General features: G+C 53.4%; 1 protein-coding gene and 1 long non-coding RNA gene across 3 annotated transcripts; one reads left to right on the top strand and one right to left on the bottom strand.

Moving 5' to 3' along the window:
• Positions 1-1,219: 1,219 nt before the first annotated feature.
• On the bottom strand, positions 1,220-6,563 carry POU3F2 (POU class 3 homeobox 2). Its single transcript, XM_068160420.1, has one exon. It carries the CDS (start codon positions 6,561-6,563, stop codon positions 5,244-5,246), a length of 1,320 nt encoding a protein of 439 aa, XP_068016521.1. The 3' UTR covers positions 1,220-5,243.
• An 887-nt stretch (positions 6,564-7,450) lies between these two features.
• On the top strand, positions 7,451-19,834 carry LOC137452210 (uncharacterized). Of its 2 annotated transcripts, none has more exons than XR_010990014.1 (3): positions 7,451-7,707; positions 13,373-13,402; positions 18,896-19,834. It is a non-coding gene; the product is annotated as an uncharacterized lncRNA (long non-coding RNA). The 2 variants fall into 2 exon arrangements; XR_010990013.1 differs by lacking the exon at positions 7,451-7,707 and adding an exon at positions 12,706-13,220.
• Positions 19,835-20,788: the final 954 nt, after the last annotated feature.

Below are 20,788 nucleotides of genomic sequence, written 5' to 3'. Positions count from 1 at the left end.
CCGGCCCGCGTGGCACGTCCGCGGCACGCAACACTCCTTTCTGACACTTCTCCAAACTATTGATAAGATCATTTAGCTGAATCTGCTCGCGATGAGTGCGATATTGACCAGCAGTTAGAAAAGATGATTAAATCTAATAAGCCTTAGGAACAACGCGAAGGAGGGAGCGGAAGGGTGGGGAGGGCTGAAAACCCGGGACACTGCCCTTAGGAACCCGAGGCAGCCAAAACCGACCCGCACACACGGCCCGTGTGCCACCGCTCCTCAGCCTGCTGCCGCTCGCCAGCACGCCGCGCCCCCGGCCCCCCAGCGGAACTCCCACCCCGGTAAAACCGACCGGGCCGTGACACACGGGGACCCGCAGCCTCTCGGCCCCGCTCGGCTCGGTGCCGCCGCCGCGCAGCCCCAGGGCCCGGCCCGGCCCGGGGAGCATCCACCCGCGCCAGGGATGCACAGCTCCGCCGGGCACTGCATCCTTCCTCCGGGTTTCCACCAGCACTCCCCATGGCTAAGCCCCGCCTTTCTGTTTTCATTCTCTGTCCTTTTTTTTTTTCCTCTTTCAAGGAGTCAGACCTTAAATTACCAAAAAGGAAGGAGGAGAGTCCAGGCTCTCCCCCAGCTCTGTGCCTTCCACCAGAACATGCAACTAACTTGAGGAGCAGATCCCCTGGTTAACTTGAGCAGATCTCCTGGTTAACTTGAGGAGCACATCTCCTTGCTAACTTAAGCAGATATGGTTAACTCGAGGAGCAGATCCCCTGGTTAACTTGAGCAGATCCCCTGGTTAACTTGAGGAGCAGATCCCCTGGTTAACTTGAGCAGATCTCCTGGTTAACTTGAGGAGCAGATCCCCTGGTTAACTTGAGCAGATCCCCTGGTTAAGTTGAGCAGGTCTGCTGGTTAACTTGAAGAGCACATCTCCTCATTAACTTAAGCAGATATGGTTAACTCGACGAGCAGATCCCCTGGTTAACTCGAGGAGCAGATCCCCCGGTTAACCTGAGGAGCAGATCCTCTGGTTAACCTGAGGAGCAGATCCCCTGGTTAACTCGAAGGGGAGATCTCCCCAGCAGCAGCATCCAGAACAGGACATCAGCACCCGCGCAGAAACCAACGCTCCAAACACACAGCTGCGGCTGCTCTGCGGACAGACACAATGAGCACAGCTCCTCAGCTACTCCTCCAAGCCCCTGGAAGTTACGAGCGTGGAACCTCTCGGTATAGGCATCAAATTTATTCCAAATATTTCCAGGAAATAGAAAGGAATGGCGGTGCCTTTACACACAACCGAACTCAGCATAAAGCAGCAGGGTGTCCTCCCTCCACACCTCCAGAACTACCCAAATCTGTGCTATCTTTAGAAATAAAGCAAAGGTATTTCAATAATTAGAACAAACTATGAAGGCATTGTGCATTTCTGTTTTATGTAGATAATAAAATATTACTTTAACATAAATATATAAGGATCTCTGCGTTTTTATTCTTTTCCCCACAAGCACATCCAAATGTACCCAAACAAAGTCTTTTTTTTAAAAGAGACCGAAACAAACAAACAAACAAACAAACAAAAAATCAAATCAAAACAAACCCAAACGAAAAACAAAATAGAGGAAAAAAAATGTACATCCCATAGAGATTTCGTTCACCTACTCATTTAAAGCTACAGGAAAAAAAAAACCAACCAACCAACCGGTTTGCTTTAAAAGAAATAAATATACATTGAGGCAGGCCACTTAAAAACGATATGAAAATATTTCCCTGGGTAGCATTTCAAAAAGAAAAGAAAAGAAAAGAAAAGAAGGAAAATAGACAAAAGAAAACATTGGAACTATTTCTGCGTGTCAAAGGACAAATATTAACCGTATATACAGAGGGGAAGGTTTGCCTGGTCACTTTTTTTTTCCCTTAAGGGTTTTTTCTCTCTCTCTTTTTTTTTTTTTTTTAATTCTTTTTTTTTTTTTTTTTTTTTTTTTTTTTTTTTTTCTTTTTCTTTTTTTTTTTTTTTTTTTTTTTTTATTTTTTATTTTTAAGTAAACCTATTTGGAGCTTGAGGCTTTGCTCAGACCTCCTCTCCACTCCCTTCTCTGACCTCACGCACGTATTTAATAAGTCTCTGAAAGTTCATTTCCTCCCTTTACCACTGGATCTGCCCCCCGAGCTGATTCGCTTCACTCGGCGCTAGTCCTCAACACTTTAAATAACAAGCAGCTCAACACAGCCAAACCCGAACCGAACACAAACCGACAAAAGAAGGGGGTAAAAAAAGAAAAAGAGAGAAAGAAAGAAAGAAAGAAGAAAAAAGGGTAAGGGAAGGGGGGGAAAAGACAAAAAAGAAAAGAAGAGAAAAGCTCAGTGCCGGCATCTTCGTGAGGATTGCTGGAAAACTAGGGAAAGGTAATGCACGTCCCTCTTGGAAATCAGCATCTGCCTTAGCAAGAGAAAGGCGAGAAAGGAATAAAAGAAGGGGGAAAAAGAAAGAGGGGAAAAAAAGAAAAAGAGGAAAAGAGAAAGGAAGAAAAAGGTAGCGAGAAAGAAAGGGAGAAAGAAAGAAAGAAAGAAAAGGAGCAGGCAAGAAAGAAAAAGAAGAAGAGAAAGGAAGGAGGAAATAAAGGAAAATAGAGAAAAGAGGAAGAAAGGGAGAAAAGGAGCAAGCAAGAAAAAGAGGGAGAAAGGGAGAAAGGGAGCAAGCAAGCCAGAAGGAAAGAACCCTCAATGTCACAGGCGCTTGAAAAGACAATGAGAAACACTCTGAAGCCCTTAGCTACTGACTGCAATATTTATAGGAGAGTTCTGCAAGAGAATTTCTTCCCTGGTTTTGCTCCAAAATTGTCCAACACTCAACTAAGTAAACTTTTGTGGTGATCAAAATGCTTTGCCTCTGCAGCACCCCCGTTTGTGCTGAGTAAATGATCCCATTATGAATTCCTAACTACCATGAAGTTCCTCTGATGTATATGCATGGCCGTGTGTGCGCAGGAGTACACAAACACACACAGCCACCCACTGCTCCCAGGTCCTGCTCCTCTGCTTCCCTTCGCAGCTTTTTGTTGTCTCTTTATCCCTTATTTTTTTCCCTTTCCGTGGTTTTTCCCCCCCTCTTCCCCCTCCCCTTTCCTCCTTTTCTTTTTTCTTTTCTTTTTAATTTTTAAGTTAACCGTTTCCCATCAAGCTAATGCCACGAAATGCACTTTAGAACTATGAATGAAGGGGGAAGAAAGAGGCAGATTGAAAATGGCTTTTCTTCCGTCCATCCGTCCCCCGCCCCCATAATTCCATTTTCCAGTGAAAGACACAAGGCTGCCCAAGTTAAAACTGGTCCTTTCCTTCAATAAATTCGACTGCAATCTGACCACAGGACGTAGGGGAAGGAAGGAGATTAGATACGAATAGAAAAACTAATAAATAAAGACGGAGATAAAATAAAAGAGGAAAAAAAAAAACAGAAGAGGTAAAAAAAAGCCCCGCAGAGGGTCTGTGCCGGGGGAAGGGGGCAGCGGCTGTTTACACGCAGGTGTAAGCACCCGGGCTCCCCCCCACCGCGGGCCCAGCAGCTCCTCCGGCTCTCCCTGGCTCTGCCTTGATGCCAAGCTGCTCAAGGAAGGAAAGTTTGGGGGGGGCTGGCATCGCCCCGCAGCAGCAGAATCCGGGATGCCAAAGGCACGCACGGGGAGGAGGGGAAGGGAAGGGGCTGCAGGAGGATTGGGGGTAAGCGAAATAATTCCCTGTCCCTCTGAAGGAAGTGCCACTTTCTCCAGGGAAACTCTAGAAGCGTGCAGTTTCTCTCCCTTTCCCCACGCCGGGCCTTGCTGCCCGCTCCGACACAAGCCTGAGGGGCTGCTTTTATGCGAGTTTTATTTTTACCCCTCCCCACTCTGGCTGCGCCTCGGCCCCGGACAACACTGCCTGAAAAGGAAGTTTACTTCTGTCCATCTGCACTGTCCTCCCTTTCTCCAAACTCGGCCCTCGCCTGCTATTCAGGGCAACCAGGAGAGTCGTGTCCCTGGAGAAGGGGAGCTGGCGGTGCATCATTTATCTGCGGACACATAGGTCGTGTACGTCTGTGTGTCTGCAGGGCTGTGCACTCGTGTGCAGACAGACAGACAGACAGGCAGGCAGGCACACAGAGACACGCAGGCTTTCGGCTAGGGTCAGAGGAGAAAATAAGCGTTACACATCGTTAAGAAGACTCGTTTATAACAAAAGTTCACATATACACATAAACGAAAGGCTGAAACACAGGAACATGTTGCAGACCGCTCACTGCTCGACTAACGCTCACCGTGGAAAATGCAAAGTCACTTGCGAAAAAAATTAAGGTCGGAAAGGAAGGAGAGGGGGGAAAAAAAGAATAAAAAGAATCTGTTTATGTAAACTTCGATTTTCTTGCAGTGCAAATTGGTACGGTTAAATACTGTCTACATCAAAAGGGATAGCTTTTCCTTTCTCTCTTTTTTTTTTCTCCCCCCCCCCTTTTTTTTTCCCTTTTTCTTTTTTTTTTTTTTTCCTTTTTTTTTTTTTTTCTTTTTTTTTCATATATTCCTACAGGAGATCCACAGAAAATAAACACAGCAGCATGTGCCAACACCGAGCGACATTCCACAATGCAATCTGCCTTTGTGTGGCAGGAGGGGGCTGCGGAGGGGCCCCGAGGTGGCTGCACACCCCTCCCGTCCCCTCCTTCCTCCCCTCCCGCCCCCTCCTCGCCGGGCAGCGCCGTTATTTTGCTTTTTTGTTTTGTATTTCTCTCTCTCTCTCTCTCCAGTGAGCAAAGGAGTTGTGTGCGGAGCGCTCGGCCCCGCCGCTGCCCTGCTGGTGTCTGCCGCTGTCTGTGCGCGGTACTCACTCCGCTCCGGTGCACCGGCACTCGCCTGCAAAGGCCAAAACACAGCTCCGCACCTGCTACCGGCTGGGGGACAGTCCGGCGCGGATGCTTTGTCTGTCTGTCTGTCTGTCTGCTGTGATTCGTGCTCACCCTCTCCGCTCGCTTTTTGTTTTCTTTTCTTTTTTCTCTTTTTTTTTCTTTTTTTTTTTGTTCGCGTTTTGTAGGTTTTTTTTAGATTTTTTTTTTGTGTCATTTTTTTAAGATAGGAGAAACTAAAAAAAGCAACCAACCGAAATACAAACCACAAAAAAAGAAAGAAAAAAAAAAAAGAGAAAAAAAACAAAAAGAAAACGAGGAGGACAATCAAAAGTTGGGGGAAGGAGAAGAGGAGGAGGAGGGGCCGGGCGCCCCCGCCGCGAGTTCACTGCACGGGGGTCTGCACCCCGTGGTGCGGCGGCGTGTCCCTGCTGGCCCCGTACACGTCCTCGGCGCCCGGCAGCGTCCCTCCCGGGGGAGTCATGCGCTTCTCTTTCTGTCTCCTGTTACAAAACCACACTCTCACCACCTCCTTCTCCAGCTGTAGGCTGTCCGCAAGCGAGGTGATCTCCTGGGCGGAGGGCTTGGGGCACTTGAGGAAGTGGCTCTCCAGCGCGCCCTTGACGCTCACCTCGATGGAGGTGCGCTTTTTCCGCTTGCGGCCCTGCGCCGCGATCTTGTCTATGCTGGTGGGGCTGCCCGAGGAGGAGTCCGCCTCCTCCAACCACTTGTTCAACAAAGGCTTCAGCTTGCACATGTTCTTGAAGCTGAGCTGCAGGGCCTCGAAGCGGCAGATGGTGGTCTGCGAGAAGACGTTGCCGTAGAGGGTGCCCAGCGCCAGCCCCACGTCCGCTTGGGTAAATCCCAGTTTGATGCGCCGCTGCTTGAACTGCTTGGCGAACTGCTCCAGGTCGTCCGAGGTCGGCGTGTCCTCGTCCGAGTGCGGGTCGTGGTGCGGCGGTGGCCCGGGGGGAGCGGCGGAGGCGGCGGAGGCGGGAGCCGGCCCGGCCGCCCCGGGGTGGGGGCCGTGGGGCGGCGGCGGGTGATCGGGGCCGTGGTGCGGCGGCCCGGGCGGCCCCGGCGGCGGCTCTTCGTGGGCGTCGCGGAGGCCGTGGTGGTGCAGCGCGGGCTGCCCGGCGCCCAGCATGCCGTTGACGGTGAAACCGGGCGGCTGCGAGTAGAGCAGCCCAGCCTGCGCGCCGTTGGCCGCGGCCATGCCGGGCGGCAGGTGCGCCGCGCCGCCCGCCCGCCACGCCGCCGCCGCTGCCGCCGCTGCCGCCGCCGCCGCGTGGTGCCCGCCGCCGCCGCCGTGGTGCACCAGGTGCGGCGCCCGCCCCGGCGGCGGGTGCTGCGGCGGCGGCGGCAGCTCGTCACCGCGCCCGCCCGCCTGCACCACCGCCGGCTTGATGTCGGGCTGGCCCAGCGCGCCCGCCGACCAGGGCGCCTCGCCGCCGCCTCCGCCGCCGCCCCCGCCGCCGCCACCTCCGCCGCCTCCGCCGCCGGGGCCGCCGTGGGACAGCGCCGCGATCCACTGGTGAGCGTGGCTCAGCGGGTGCCCGTTGCTCTGCAGCGCGTAGTCCGCCTGCACCAGGGCGCCGGCGTCGCGGTAGCCGCCGCCGGGCTGCATGCCGCCGGGCGGCTCGGCGTGCACCATGGGGGAGCCGGAGGCGAGCAGGCTATAGTGGTTGGAGGCTGCGGTCGCCATGACTCGCCGAGCCGCACTGATCGCGCCGGTTAAAGGCGCCGCGCATTTGACAGCTACTTTTTCGCCTCGGGCGCCGCGCGGCGCCCGCGCCCCCCCCCGGCCCGCGCGGCGGGGCCCACTGCGAAGGCACGCGCGGCCGCCCCGCCCCGCCGCCGCACGCCATTGGCTGCCCGAGCCCTGACGGACGCGGGCGCCCCTGGCGACGGCCGCCGCCGCCGCCCACCATTGGCGCGTCCCTGTGGAGAGCCCCGCCTCTCCGCCCGCCCCCCTCGGCCTCGGCCCCGCCCCTCTGGAACCCAACTCTGGGGGAACGGGGCGCGGGGGGCGGCGGCGACGGGAGGGGACGGGACGGCAGGAAGAGGACGGGGCTCCGCCGCCGGCCCCGCCTTGGCCCGCCCCGCCGCCCCTTCAGCGGGGGGCCGCCGCTCCGCCCGCCGGCTCCTGTTGCTCGCGCTCTGCCCGGTTCCTCCATCCCCAGCGCCCCTACGCGGCTCTGTGCGCGGAGCCCCGCGGCCTTGCTGTCCCCCGGGGGCGGGTGCTGCGGGGCGAGGGATGCCCGGTTCCCGCCCTCCCCCAACTTTCTCGGCCGCCCCGTAGCCAGCCCCGCCGGCTGGGCTAGGGAGCGCCGCGCCTGCCGGGGGCGGGGAGCCGGCACGGGCGCCCTCCGTTCTTCCCAGCCTGCTGCTCCCCGGGGGCACACCGCTCCGAAGGAGGAGTTCATCGGGGCTTCGCACCTCGGCACTGCGGAGGTGGCATTGTTCCCCTTGTCCCGTCCCCGGGGAACGGGGTGCTGCGGGTCCGCCTCGGCTGCTCTGCGTCCTTTGGGGAGAATCGGAGGATGGAAGGGATGATGGGGGGTGGGGGGGTGGTGAAGAAGCAAAGGAAAAAAAAATAGGAAAAAGGATTGGGGTAGGGAATGAAAAGAAAAAAGAAACAAAAAGAAAGAAAGAATACCGGCAACCACAACAACAACAACAAACAAACCAGAAGTTGCGGCCTGGACAGGAAGGAAGGAGACCCTGGAAGTGGATCCGCATTTCCTAGGAATGAGGAATCCGCCTGTCTGGCCGGCGCGGAAAGAGTTGGCTGCCCATTTCCGAGCTGAAAAACGCAGCTTTGTCTGGAGAATAACCTGCGCTCGGGGGTAGGTGCGCGTCGCAGGCTCCCGCTATCTCCAGCGAAATAACACAATAGGGCGGAGCGGGGATTTATTACTACTAACAAGAAACAGCTTTCTTCTGCGAGTTGTTTATAAATCATCATATTTAACGTGAGCGCTTGGAAAGGGCTCCTCGCCTGGAAATATTCCTCTGCGTGGGGGTGTGGAGGAGCTGGGGGATGGGCTCCTCCTGCACATCAACATCCAGAGAGGAGCATCACAAACAGGATATCCAGTGCTCCAGACGAGGGGCGCAGCAGGAGTCACCTCCTTTCGGTAGTTTAGTGGTGTATCGAGAGCTTCTTCTGCCGGGGGATGGGGAGGAAAGCGAAAGGGAGGAGAGTGGACTAGAAAACAAACTTAGTCCGTGAAAGATTCTTCCTAAAGCGGTTTCCCCCCGCCTTCCTTTCTTTGAGGTGCAGGCGAAGGGAAGAACAATACTGCCTGTTCTGCGGGTGTCGCTGGGGGGAAGGCAGCGCTTCTGGAGTGAAGCTCTGCCTTTTGTTTCCCGTGTGGAAACAAACAACTGGGCACAGAGGAATTTTATCATTTGATGCTCATTTTCTCGTCTCTCTCCTCCCAATTAGGTGTAGACCAGTGAGTTGAAACAAAACAAGAGGGGCAAGTCCGCAGCAGGCTTCCGCTAAAGCATCGCAGGGACCGTCCTGGGAGAGCTGCTTCGCTCCCTCCCCACACGCCGGCCAGCCCTCCCGCAGCGCTGCCGGGGGCGGCTTTGCCTCCAGCTCCGCCGCCAAAAGTTCGTGCGTGGCCGCGACCCGAGGGGCCGCCCGCACCGCGCGTCACTACCGGGGCGAGGTTTTCACGCGGGGGCCGTGCGGGACCTGCCTCACGGTGCCCGTCGGAAGGAGCTCCCTTGTGCTCCGGCCCCACGGGGCGTGTGTGCGTCCCACGCACAGCCGGTCCCCCCACCCCGGGACGTGCCTCTATGCCCTCCTCTCCCCCCTGCCTGGCATGGATAACGTCCTGCCGGCCACAGCGGCACATAACGCGAGTCACACCAGCACCGGCGTACCAAGGCACCATCAGGAGGCGGGCAACCCCCCAGCCCCGCAGCAAAGCCTCTTGCCGCCCCTCCTGCCCCCTCCTCGGCTGAGAGCACGCCTATGGAGTCGCAGCTGGGAACAGCGAGGAGCGCGGCCGGTGCATTCAGAGCCGCCGCAGACTCCTCCTCCTCATCCTCCCCATCATTGTTAGCCCTGTCATTAACACCGCTCCTTCAGCATCTTCCTGCGCTCCCCTTCTACCCTCGGGAAGCCGCTGCCCACAGCCAGGAGCGGGGTCCCGGCGCTGGGCACCGGCTGCGGGCACCGCTCGGGATGTGAAAGGGACAACCATGCGGCCCCATTCTGACGGGGCTGACCCCACGGGATTAGAGGTCTCAGTAGCCTTTCTTTTCCTTTTCTCCGCTCCTTATAAAAGCAGGTTGAAGGTGATGCGGTGTCTTGGGCAGACACTGCAGTGTTTTGATTCAGTTCAGCCCTTTTTCACTGTTCAAAAGCAGCTGTTCAAATACTGGGGCTGCTTACTTTGACGTGAAGAAGATTTTCAAACAACCCCAAAAGCTTTGAACTGACAGGCCTCCTTGATATCTCCTTCATTGCAGTGCAGCTACTCGAGAATATTCGCTCTAAAACACAGAGCTCCACTCCGCTGCCTCCCGGCTGGCAGCCGAGGTGCTGCATCCACAGCAGGTGCGGTCAGAGAGGACGCCGCCAGGCTCCGGGAGCTCAGCTCCCCACCACCTTCCTCTCCCGGGGGGTCCTTAGCGACCCTCGTCCGGGCTCTGGCTTACGAGCTGCTGGGGCTCACTTGGTGTTTCAGCTGCCGGCGTGCCGGAGAGAAAAAGCTGCATTTCCAGAAGGAAAAGAGGAGCAGGGCTCCTTCCTAGCGAGTGTCGGCTGCCAGACACTGCCAGCGAGCCTTCTCGGCCCGGGGGGAGCCTACTCCGGGTACAGGCTCTTCCCTGCTGCCCCTTGGCTGCCCGCGTTTGTAGGGCGGGTAACATCTATTGCATGTGCCTGTCGCGTTCAGAGGAAGAAAGCTGATTTTAAACTCTTCTCTCAAAGCCATGAAACAGACTCTTGCAGCTAAAAGGAAAGAAGGGGGGGGGGGGGGGGGGGGGGGGCGGGCAATCCCCGCGCTCCTCTCTGCCTCTCTATTATCTTCCCATTAGATGTTGTTTTAGGAGGAAATGCGCCAGGAGTTGCTGCGAGAATTGCTGGGTGCAATAAACGTGAGGCTCCTGGTGCTGCCTTTAAAGGCCAACTTGGAAGATTTGTGCTTATTGCTGGGGCGCGTTTAATGCACCTTTTGTGAGATGGGATTGTTTTGATCTCTGCTTCCTTTTTAACCTTTCTCTATGAGGTATTCAAGCCTGCACTTTTCGTGTGGCTCTTTCCAGTGTTGCTCCAAGGAGTCCGATTCGATGGAGAGACCTAAGACATGAATGAAACTTCAACTTTAAGGGCCTGCGGAGAGACAAAACTGAGGCCGGGGCTTCACAAGTGATTGCTTTAAGAGAAAAAAACCTCCAATCTACACAAAGAGGCAGCTGGCTGCTTTAATGAAAACTGCTTAAAGCTGCAAGAACCGCAGCCTCAGGGATGTATTTATAAGATGACTCAAAAGCTACACTTTCAAGTTGCTTCTCCTCGGGGTAGATATAACAAACACATTTAACTAAGAAATCTAAACAAAAAGGACAGAAATTGATAACTTTGATTGCACAAGCTCACATTGCCCATTGAAATTAAAATTCGCCATCTAAATAGATTTCTCCCCCTATCTCTAGAGGAAAGAAAATCCTCTCGCCCCGCGTGGATAGATGATCACACACGCACGCACCGCCTATACATTTTTGCCTCGCTAAAAGATTGATTTTTCCAGAAGGTGGGAAGGTGTAGAATGTGGAAAGAAAGAAGGGGAAAAAGAAAGGAGGAGACTAGGAAGGAAAGGGGGAAAGAAAGGAAGAAAGAGAGGGAAAGAGAGAGAGAGAAAAAGGAAAAAAAATAAAATAAAAGAAATAAAGGAAAAAAGGAAAAAAAAGAAAGAAAAAAAGGAAAAAAATGAAGAAAAGAAAAAGAAAATAAAAGAGAAAATAAAGGAAGAAAATAAATAGAAAATAAAAGAAAGGGAAATGAAAGGAAAGGAAAGGAAAATGCGACAAGAGAAGTTGCTGTAAAGTTTGTGCTAATGCTCATTTCCAGCACGCCGTTCTTCTGGCCACTTCACGCAGCTGAGGCTCTGCTGTTTTATCTCCATCACTGTTTAAACTCGTCGCATAGAATGTTCTAAGTTGGGTATTTGAAATTAAATTATTTGAATTCACGGATATTAATCTTTTCCCTTCATCCTCCAGTTCTGAATCTTGTCATTAAAAATGATCCACCCTTTGTAGTCCGCCAGTGAATATTTTATAGACAGATAGCGCTGGGAAGACTTCTAACACGACGTCAACCAGTCAGGCTTGGCTGGTGCAGGGATTACTTTGAGTCATTTATCAAAGGCAGGCTGCTAAATTTTGAGTGGTGAATATGAGGCCTTGGGAGGGGGGAAAGAAGCAAAAGAAGTAGAAGAGGGAAAAAAAAAAAAAGAAGAAAAGACAAATTCCATCAGTCTAGGAGATAAATTCTGGTTGGAGAGAATTCAGCTTGTTTATTGACTTCTCGGAAGCAGCCCCAGATGCTGCGGAGGTGGCGATACAGAGGTCCCAAGCCCGGCTGGGAGGCGGCAGCCCCACGCTGGAGCTGGAAAGGGAGTTTCTGCTGGTGTGAGCAGCTTCTGTTGGTGTGAGGAGCAGGTGAATTGGTGGGAATGGGGAGGCGATCCAGCCTCTCCGGGTATGGAAAGGGACTCAGCAGGGGCTTTCCAAAGCCTGCGCTGTCTGAGGGGGGAATGAAACACAGCAGGGAGGAAAAAAAAAAAAAAAAAGAATAAAGAATAATAAGAAGAGAGAGAAAGGAAAAGAAAAGAGCAGAGAAGGGAAGAAAGGAGAAAAGAAAAGAGAAGAAGGCAACAGAGAGGAGAAGAAAAAAAATTTAAAAGTAAAAAAGAAAAACAAAAGGAAAAGAAAAAAAGAAAACGAAAAGAAGAAAGTAAAGAAAAAGAAAATAAGAAAGAAAAGAAAAAAGGAAAGAAAAAGAAAAGAAGAAAGAAAAGAAAATGAAAAGAAAAAGAAAAGAAGAAAGACAAGAAGAAAGAAAAGAAGAAAGAAAAGAGAAAGAAAACAAAAAAAAGGAAATAAAAAAGCAAAAGCAGACACAAAAGGAAATAAATAAAGAAGAATATAAAAAAAGAGAGAGAGCGAGAGAAGAGGAGAGAAAGGATAAAGGCAGAGAGAGGGCAAAGTGCCCAGCCTTCTCTGACAAGTCTAAGAGTTGCTTTTGTGTTTGTTTCGTTCAGTGCTCATGTCTGACACCCGGGCAGAGCCCAGATAAATCATGTCCCTGCTTCACCGAGGGACATGATCCTCCCTCCCCGCTTCCAGCCTTCGGGGCACTTTCGGTCACAACTCCTGCTCTCGAAGCACCTTCTCGGGGGGCTCTCGGTCCCTCTTGCCCCGCTCCACCGCCCGCAGTGCCAGGCCAGGGGTGGCATTTTTTTCTCGCCACCACAGAGGCGAGCCCGGGAGCCGGCCGGGCGCTGGGGACAGCACCGCTCGGTCCCCCGGGGCTGCGAACAGCACCGGGACACCTTGCCAAGCCCTCTTCATTCCCCCCTCCCCCCTTTCATCCCAGTGCAACGGGGGGCAACCCCCCACCCCCAGCAAGGCAGAAATCACCCTCCCCCCTGGCAGGGCTGCTGAGGGAGAAGCAGGACCCCAGGCTGGGGGCTACTGGTGCGCGTCCCCCGCCTCGGCTCCCAGGTCGGGGTCGGGCCGGTCCTGGCTGCCCCACATCGGGTTTTACACCGCGGGGAAGAGGCGAGAAGAAGCTGGGGGTGGGGGGGCTTGAAACTTTCTTTCGCTGGGTGAGGAAGAAGAGGAGCGGGGCTTGCAGGAAGGCTGGCCCATTGTCCACAGAGGGTGCATTTTTGTCAAGCTGGCGTTGGTTGCTATAGTGAGGAGGGAAGGGGAGAAAAAGAGAGGAGGGAAAAGGAAAGAAAAAAAACCAACCCAGTCCTGGCCCCACGGAGCCTCCATACCCACCCCGCACATCCTCCACTGGCCGTGGGGCAGCCGGCGCAGGATGCGTGGAGTGGGCACGGCCTCGGTGGTGCCCGGCGGAGGGTTGCGGGGATTTTTTGATGCCTAAGTAATTGAAAAGAGAGGGGGAAATGTACTTCTTGCGATGCAAATGACCGGCTTTTTAGTTTTTAAAAGAGACTCTTATTTTGCAGCGGTGTTTTTTGCCTTTTCTCTCTCCCTCTCTCTCTCTCTCTTTTTCCCCCTTGCTATTCAACTTTGCAAACAGGAGGCAATAATGAAGGGTCTCGAAGGCTTACGACTGAGCTGAGTGACTCGAGATGGCAAGAAGAAAGTTAGTTACTTAGTTAATTTGGAATGATTCACCTTTGGAGATGGGCGAAGCAGTTTGTTCAGATGACAGTGGGAGTCTGAGGAGGGAGGAGGAGGAGGAGGAGGAGGCAGATTTCACTTGGGCATTATTTTTTGTTTGTTTGTTTCTTCCAGGACAAGTTAAATTGCAGCTGAAGGAGAGAGGTCAGTATCTTTTCAAATCAATCTCTCTGTCTGTCTGCCTGTGTCGCCATCTATTCCCTTGTCAAGAGAAAAAGCTCCAACTTTGTTCCTCCATCTGTTGGGTATCATCTGCAACCGACAGTTCTTTAGATTGCGTGCACTTTGTGCTCCCGATGAAGTGAAACTTTAAAGGTGTAGAGTCACTTAGCTGAGAGAAGGGGAGAGAAGCAGCTCGCCTTTGCCAGTCTTAGGGGGGAATTGTTCTAATTTTCTCTCTCTTATTTTTTACCCCCTCCCTCCCGCTCCTTTGGTCTAATTTTCGAACTGTAGTCGCCAAGTTTTGTTTTCTCTTCTCTTCTTTTAACACAACACTCTACAAGCCACCACTTAATGCATTAGTCACATTTTTTTTTCCTGAGAAATGCTTGAAAGAAATGACGTTAATGAAGAGAACATTTGTAGTAATTTGGTGATAATTATCAGAATCACCAAATATTCGCAAAGGCTTTAACGTTACGTGTTGGAAGAAAAGCAAAACACATTATTGTAATAGTCTGATATGCAAACTATGGACCGTTCAATTACATGGCTTAATAATGCATACATGATGTGATCTTGTTATTGGGATACGAAGGGCTGCAGTAATTCACTCCGAAGACCAAGTGTGCTCTTACATTCAGTAAAATCCATTGCCATGGATCAGGGGGCCCTGCCAAACTACATTTAAGAGAATAAAAATTAATGACTGAGAATTTGAGCGTTAAATTAACATTAATTATATGACCTGCCTGCTGGAAAGATTAAATTTCTTACGCCCTAATTAGATAACGTCTCCTCATACATCAAACAATTTCCATTTTCAGATTTTCAGGATTAAAATGCAGACTGGGGAGACCAGCTTGGTTCGGGCGTTGCTCCCGGCCCCATCCCGGTATCCCCGGCCCCTTCCCGGTGTCCGCAGCCTCCTCCCCGCCGCCCTGCTCTCCGTCCCGCTCTCCCCGTCCCGCTGCTCCCGGCTCCATCCCGGTGTCCTCGGTCCCCGAGGCTCCCGGCGGGCTGGCAGCGACACCGGGGAGCGGCTCCGGGTCTCTTTTCACTTCAATTTCTCTCACTCGGAGGCCAGAAGGCGGCGGCGGGGCTGCTCTATGGGAGGCTATGGGGGGTCTGCGGAGGGGGCGCCCGTGCGGAAGGGGGTGCGGAGGCCGATCGTCCACCTCCGAGGCTGCTCTGAGGCACCCACGCTGTCCCGGGCTGTTCCGCAGGGGTGGGGAGAGAGGGACAGGCCGAGTTGTGTTTCATTGCCAAGGATAAACCCGCGTGGGTGCCGCTGCCCCCGGGCAGACTCGCGGCTTCTGCCTTTTATTTCCCGTGGGGAGATGGAGCTCGCTAGGAATCCCCTCTCCCCTGCTCCTGGACTCCCTCAGCTCTGCTGGCACCCACGGGGCCTGCCCGGTGCCTGCCCCCCGGCCCCCTCCCCACTGAGGCGGCTCCCGGGCCACAGAGCGGACACGGGTGTGAGTGGCGGGGCCGTGCCACCCGCGGGGACAGGCAGCTCGGTTACCGGGCTTCGGGTTTCAGGGCTTTAACCTTGGGAAAAAGAGCTAAAACAAACAAAACAAAACAAAACAAAACAAAACAAAAAGAAGGAGAAAGAGGAGAAGGAGGAGGAGGAAGAATAAGGATGAAGGAGAAGAAGGAGAGATGGCAGTATGGGTGGGGGGAGTGCATGGGTGCCCACCCGTGGCATGTAGATGCCACCTAAAACAGAGCCTTCCCTCCTCTGCCCCCACTTTGAGGGTGGTTCCAGTGGCTCCACCCTCCTGGCAGCATCCCAGGGCAGGTGTGGGGGCATGCTGGTGTCACTTCAATGCACCTTCCTCAGGTCTGGTGGGTCAATGCTGGTGTCACCTCGATGGATCTTTCTTGGGTCTGAGTTTGTGCTGAGCTTCCAGGATGGCTCCTGCAGAGAGGTCCCAGGACTGCCCCATGTGCTACTATCCAGAGGAGAGCAGCAGAGCTGGGGTGGCCTTTGGTGGCCTCATGGTTTTATGCAAGCCCCTCCCCACCTGGAGAAAGCTGTGAGCTGAGGAACCATCCCCTCACAAAGCGTTGCCTTGCTCTCACTTCACTCTGTAGTCGGAGATAATTGCTTTCCCAACTCAATTGAAGCTCAGTTCTGTTATTGCTGTTGCTGCTCCTCAGCATTTGTCTCAAACATCCATGTCTTGTCTGTTAGTGTCTCTGGCTTGCTTTCTGGACTGGATTGATAACCAATTACCTTTAATGCTGCCTTAAGTAACAGCTTCCAGAAAGGGAAGGTAGGTAAGGAGGCTGTGGAGGAGATAAGAGGAAATTGCCTTGTTCCTGGGCTGCCTCCCTCAGCTCCAGGAGCACCTTACCTTTAGGTATGAAGCCCAGGCCGTGCAGCCAGACTGATGCTGAAGCCAAGTCACTGCTCCCCAGGGAGCTAGTCTTCCTGATAAGTAACAGAGAGCTTTTATTTTAAATAACCAATACCTTTAATTTTCAATCTGATGGCAACATAAAGTCTGACTGACAGGGGCCAAGAGTGCCCAGGGCAGTGGAAGTCAGTAGTATGCAAACAGCCTGTGAGCTTGAGCAGCATCTCCAGGCACACATCCACACTGCAGCCAGAAGCAGCTGAAAAACACACGGGAAAAGGAAGCAGACCCAGAAATAGCACAGAAAAATATTGTGGCAAGCAGCAAAAAAACAGAACAGAGCTCCCACTTCGCCACCACCATGCTGCCTGGAGGAGGTTACTTTTCCCCCTGGTCTGCTGCTCCATCTCCTTCCATCATCTTTAGTGCCAGACCTTGAAGGGGCTGAAAAATATGTTGAAGAAGGCAGAACTGGGTGGTGTGAGGTTGTGGTCTGAACTAAAACACACCTGCACTGCCTGAGCTCACCAGTGGGTAGTGGGAGTGCAGCAGCCTGCTTGTTGAGACAGGCTAATAACTGGCCTAGAAGTGTGGGGTGGGTTGAAATTCCCCCCCCCCCCCAACATTAACTTTGCCAGACCAGCTCAGTTACATTGAAAGGAGGCTACAGCTGGCATCTTCCCTGGAGATGCAGCCATGGATGTGCTGAGATGTCCCTTTCCCTTTGCTGTGGCAAGTGAGAGCTCTAAGCTTGATTTTGAGTACTTGCAGTCCAGCAGACTTTCTCACATTCCTGTAAATATGGTGGTTGGGAACAAGCTAAATCACTCTGCTGATGTGAGAGCAGGCTGGGCAGGGACCTTGGCTGGAGCCCACGGGGCAGGTGACACCATGGTGATGCTTGTGCAGCTCTGCTTGACGGTCTGGGGGTGCTGACATCAGTTGGAGCAGAAGGGATTTCTCTGCTGCTCCCACACACGGCCCAGGCAAGGCAATCAGTCTTTGCAGGGAGCAGCTCAAATAATTCATGCTCCATAATCATTGTGTGTTCCCACTGAAGTGACTCTGAGCAGGTGATCCTTCAAGAGAAAGGATTTGGCCATCGCCCTGGAGAATCGCTTAAGTGTTGCATCTCATCTAAAAGCCTCCCTAAAAGCCAGGGATGGGATGTAGGGATGGGATGCAGAGAAGCATAAGTCAGTGCAGATTCCCACACCTTGAGCTCCCTGTCTGACAGGGGAGGCTCTCTACCCACGAGCTGGGTGGCAGGAGTGAGCCTGGATCCCCCTCCTTTGCCTGCTAGACCCTTCCCGTTGTGAGGACTGAGCTGTGCACCCCCCACCCCTCTGCTTTCTGCTGTGCAGACATATGGTTGGTGTTTCCTCAGCAGGGAGCACCAACTGTGATGGCACCTGTGGTACGGGCACCAGTGGTATGGGCACCAGTAAACACAGCTCCAGAGAGCCACCCTGCTCCTGTGCACCCAGGGGGGTGAGTGGAGCCACTTGGGTTTACTGCTGCACCTCCAGCCTGCTCTCCAGCATAAACTGGCTCAAGGTGCCTCGTTTGAGCAGTGGTGGGGAGCTGGCTCCTTAGTTATTCTGTAACTCAAAGGTGTGCAAAATCGCTGCCTAACTGGGAATAAAATTATCATAAGCACAATTATGCCTGTGCTGAAAGGACAAGGTCAGAAGAGAGAATCCAAAGTGTCAACAAGCCTAGTTCATGATGGATTGTCCCAGCCAAAGCTGTCTGATGTTATACATCAGAGAAAGTTAAGAGATGATGCAATTTCTGTGCTGGACTCATTGTCAATGCACACCAGAGCCCAGCAAATGCTGCTCCAGGGCTTTGGGCCATATGGCAGGTCTGGGGATGGGTGGTGAGGGTGGTTGGCAAGAGACAGTTTGAATCCTGGGGTGTCAGGAGAGCATTTTCCGAGCTCAAGTAGCTGTCTGTTGCATTTTGGCAGTGATAATGCTGAGGGACCCTGTGTCTGCCTGCTCTCCCTGCTATGGCTTCATGGCAACTCACTCTCCTCTCCACAGAGAAGGTCTTTATGCAGCCACAAGGTCTCTGAGTCAGTCTTCTTGCTCCAGGCTTAATCCCAGACTGCCAGCTTGGAAGGGACACCAAGAACCATCTGCTCCAACCTTTCCAGGTGATGGTGGAGGTGGAATGAGCTGGCCCAGCACCCTGGCAAGCTGAGGCTTCAAACTGCCCAGTGGAGGGGACTTGACAGCTGGATCTTTCCCAACAGAAACAATTCCACCATTCTTTATTTACTGTCTTAGGTTAGACTGCAAGACAGGACCTTAGGTAAGGCTTTTTCATTGTGGGGTCACTTGCTGTTATGTCCATAAAGAAAAGGACACATGCTCCATGCTCCTTCCCCTTCTCCTCTTCCCTGGGTAGTTGTGGAGGGAAGGACTGCAGGTAGTGAGGGTGAGGACCAGGTTGCCTGAGCAGCTGCCTGCAGTGCAGGGGCCGCTGGCAGTCAGCAGGAGGCACAGCTCCTCTGCTATGTTTGGGTGTCTGTGGTAGGCTGAGCTCAGTGCCCAGGGTAACTCCTGGGGATGTAGCTAGCTGCACCGTGGCTGCCAGAGTGAAGCAATATTAATGTGAGGCCCCAGATTCAAAGCCAGGCACTGCCAGTGATAAATGGCAGGCTTGGAGGATGGAAATTCGGAATGTGGTTGTCTCCAGGGACGCTTTGGTGCCCAGCTGTGTGCACCTAAAGAGCCCAGGCGGTGCTGCTTCCCCTCGTGTCCGGTTCTGGTGTAGAAGAACAGAACTCCTGCTTGTGTTTCCACTCTGTTTCTGCATTTGTACTGGGCTTGGTAAGCAGCTCCAGGCTGCTCTTCCCCAAACCCTGAAGCAGAAAGTGAGCCCAGGTATTTTGGAGCACCAGAGCTAGGTGCTCTGTGGGTTTGTCTCTGGTGACAGGAGGAAACTACCTTGTTTGACTAGGATCTTGCAAAGCTGCTACTGAAGAGCAGTGCTCACAGGACTGGGGTGGTTAAGGTGGCTTTTGAGGAGAGGTGAATGAAGGACTGTCCATATGTGTACAGCAGAGGATGTCTCCCACACCTGAGGTATTTTTCTCTGTTAGTTGCAGGTGAGATGTCTCTTCTGCTTGACACTGCTGCTGCTTCATAGAACCACAGAACCACAGAATCATGGAGCCACAGAACAGCTGAGCTTGGAAGAGACTTTTAAGATCATCAAGTCTCACCACTGCTGCTCAGCCACTGCCACCAACCCAGGTCCCTTGGCGCCACATCCATGAGTCTTTCAAACCCCTCCAGGGACGGTGACACCACCAACCTCCCTGGGCAGCCTGTTCCAGTGCCTGAGAACCCTTGCTGGGAAGAAATTCTTCCTAATATCCAAGGTGGGGCACAGCTTGAGTCCATTTCCCCTTCAGAAGGTTTTGGGCAGTGGGTCTGTGAGGCATATGGATGGGGGGAAAGAAAGAAAAGCCTTTTACAGCTAAATTAAGTGTTGGCATCTCTCACAGGACTTTATCACCATTTCCCCCCTCCCCCCCTCCTTAAATCTCCTCCTCCTGGCTTTATGTAATTAAGTGACAATCTCTGCTCTTGTGGAAAGCAAAAGATGTGGTTTCTGTAGCTCGTGATTCTGGAGGGATGCTTTAAGAAGAGGTTGGAAGGTGCCCGGAACGCGCCGCAGCGGCAGAGGAGCCAGCTGAAACCCAGGGCTGGTGTCAGGGAAGAGCTGGAAACTTTTACCCATTCTTGCCATTTTTCATTATTTTTTTTTCCTTTTAAGTTGACTTACGGTTTGGATTCGACATGAAGAACAGCTTTCTAACTTCCAGTTGGGAAAGCACAAGAATAGATTGCCTGGAGTGGCAGTGGGAGGCGTTTGAAAATAGCTTGGACAAATGTCTGACGGGAACGGCTCAGCTGCAGTGGATCCAGCCCCCTGGCTGCAGGAGGATGCACAAGTGACCTCTGAGCTGAGCTGCGGCTCCTTGCGCCTCCTGGGAGCTGGCAGCGGTCCCCTTGCTGGCACCAGCGCAGGAGCCTGGCTGGGCTCCGCGGCGGCCAGCGGCTGCTGTCCTCCCCGGGACGTGCGCGGTGACCACCGGCACTGACGGGAGGGCTGTCAGGGCCGGGACTCATCCCCCACCCCACCCTACCTTTCTGCTTGGCTTCTCCAAGGGTATTTTGGGTTCCGAGCGTCTCCTCCGGGCAGGCAGGAGCGAGGTGGGAGTCACCTTCTCTGCCAATGCTCTCCATAAATAAAAGCCTTCCCGGCTGGCTTAGCCCCGCCGCGCCGCGGCCGTCCCCTGCTGACACACCATTAGCATCTGAAGCATCTCTATTTCCTGAATTGCAGCACAGATAACTTATCGCTGCAGCTGCTTATCTCAGACCTGCCCTGTGGATTTGGTGGCAAGATTTCCCCTTTAGCACATAACAACAGGTGTCTGATGCTGGCTTTGAAATGTTCCTCTTTTCTATGAAAAAGAGGGGGTTTGGGCTTCCTGCCCAGCACACTTTGCATCTCCCTTCCCATCTCCATGCCCACAGAGGTGGGTTTATCATTGTGGGACCACCGGCCCACGCCTTGCTGGCAGAGATATCTCTTCCATACAGTGGAAACTCTGGGAAGTTTTGGATGTGTGAGCAGCCTCCTCTCCTTCACAGATCCATGGAATGGGTTGGGTTGGAAGGGACCTCGAAGATCAGCCAGTTCCAGCCCCCTGCCATGGGCAGGGACACCTCCCACCAGCCCAGGCTGCTCAAGGCCTCATCCAGCCTGGCCTTGATCACCTCCGGGGAGGGGACATCCACAGTCTCCCTGGGCAGCCTGTGCCAGTGCCTCCCCACCCTCACTGTCAAGCATTTCTTTATCTGCAGTCTCAGTCTCCTCTCTTCCAGCTCAAAGCCATTGCCCCTTGTCCTGTCACCACAAGCTCTTTGCAGCTGCCAAAGCTGGTTTGCTGTTCAGGGCATGGGGTGCATATTCAGGGGAC

Source organism: Melanerpes formicivorus, unplaced genomic scaffold (genome assembly GCF_026170545.1).
Source record: "Melanerpes formicivorus ecotype bairdi unplaced genomic scaffold, bMelFor1.0.p_v2 SCAF_50, whole genome shotgun sequence".
Classification (NCBI taxonomy): Eukaryota; Metazoa; Chordata; class Aves; order Piciformes; family Picidae; genus Melanerpes; species Melanerpes formicivorus.
This window is presented reverse-complemented; position numbering and strand designations above follow the sequence as displayed.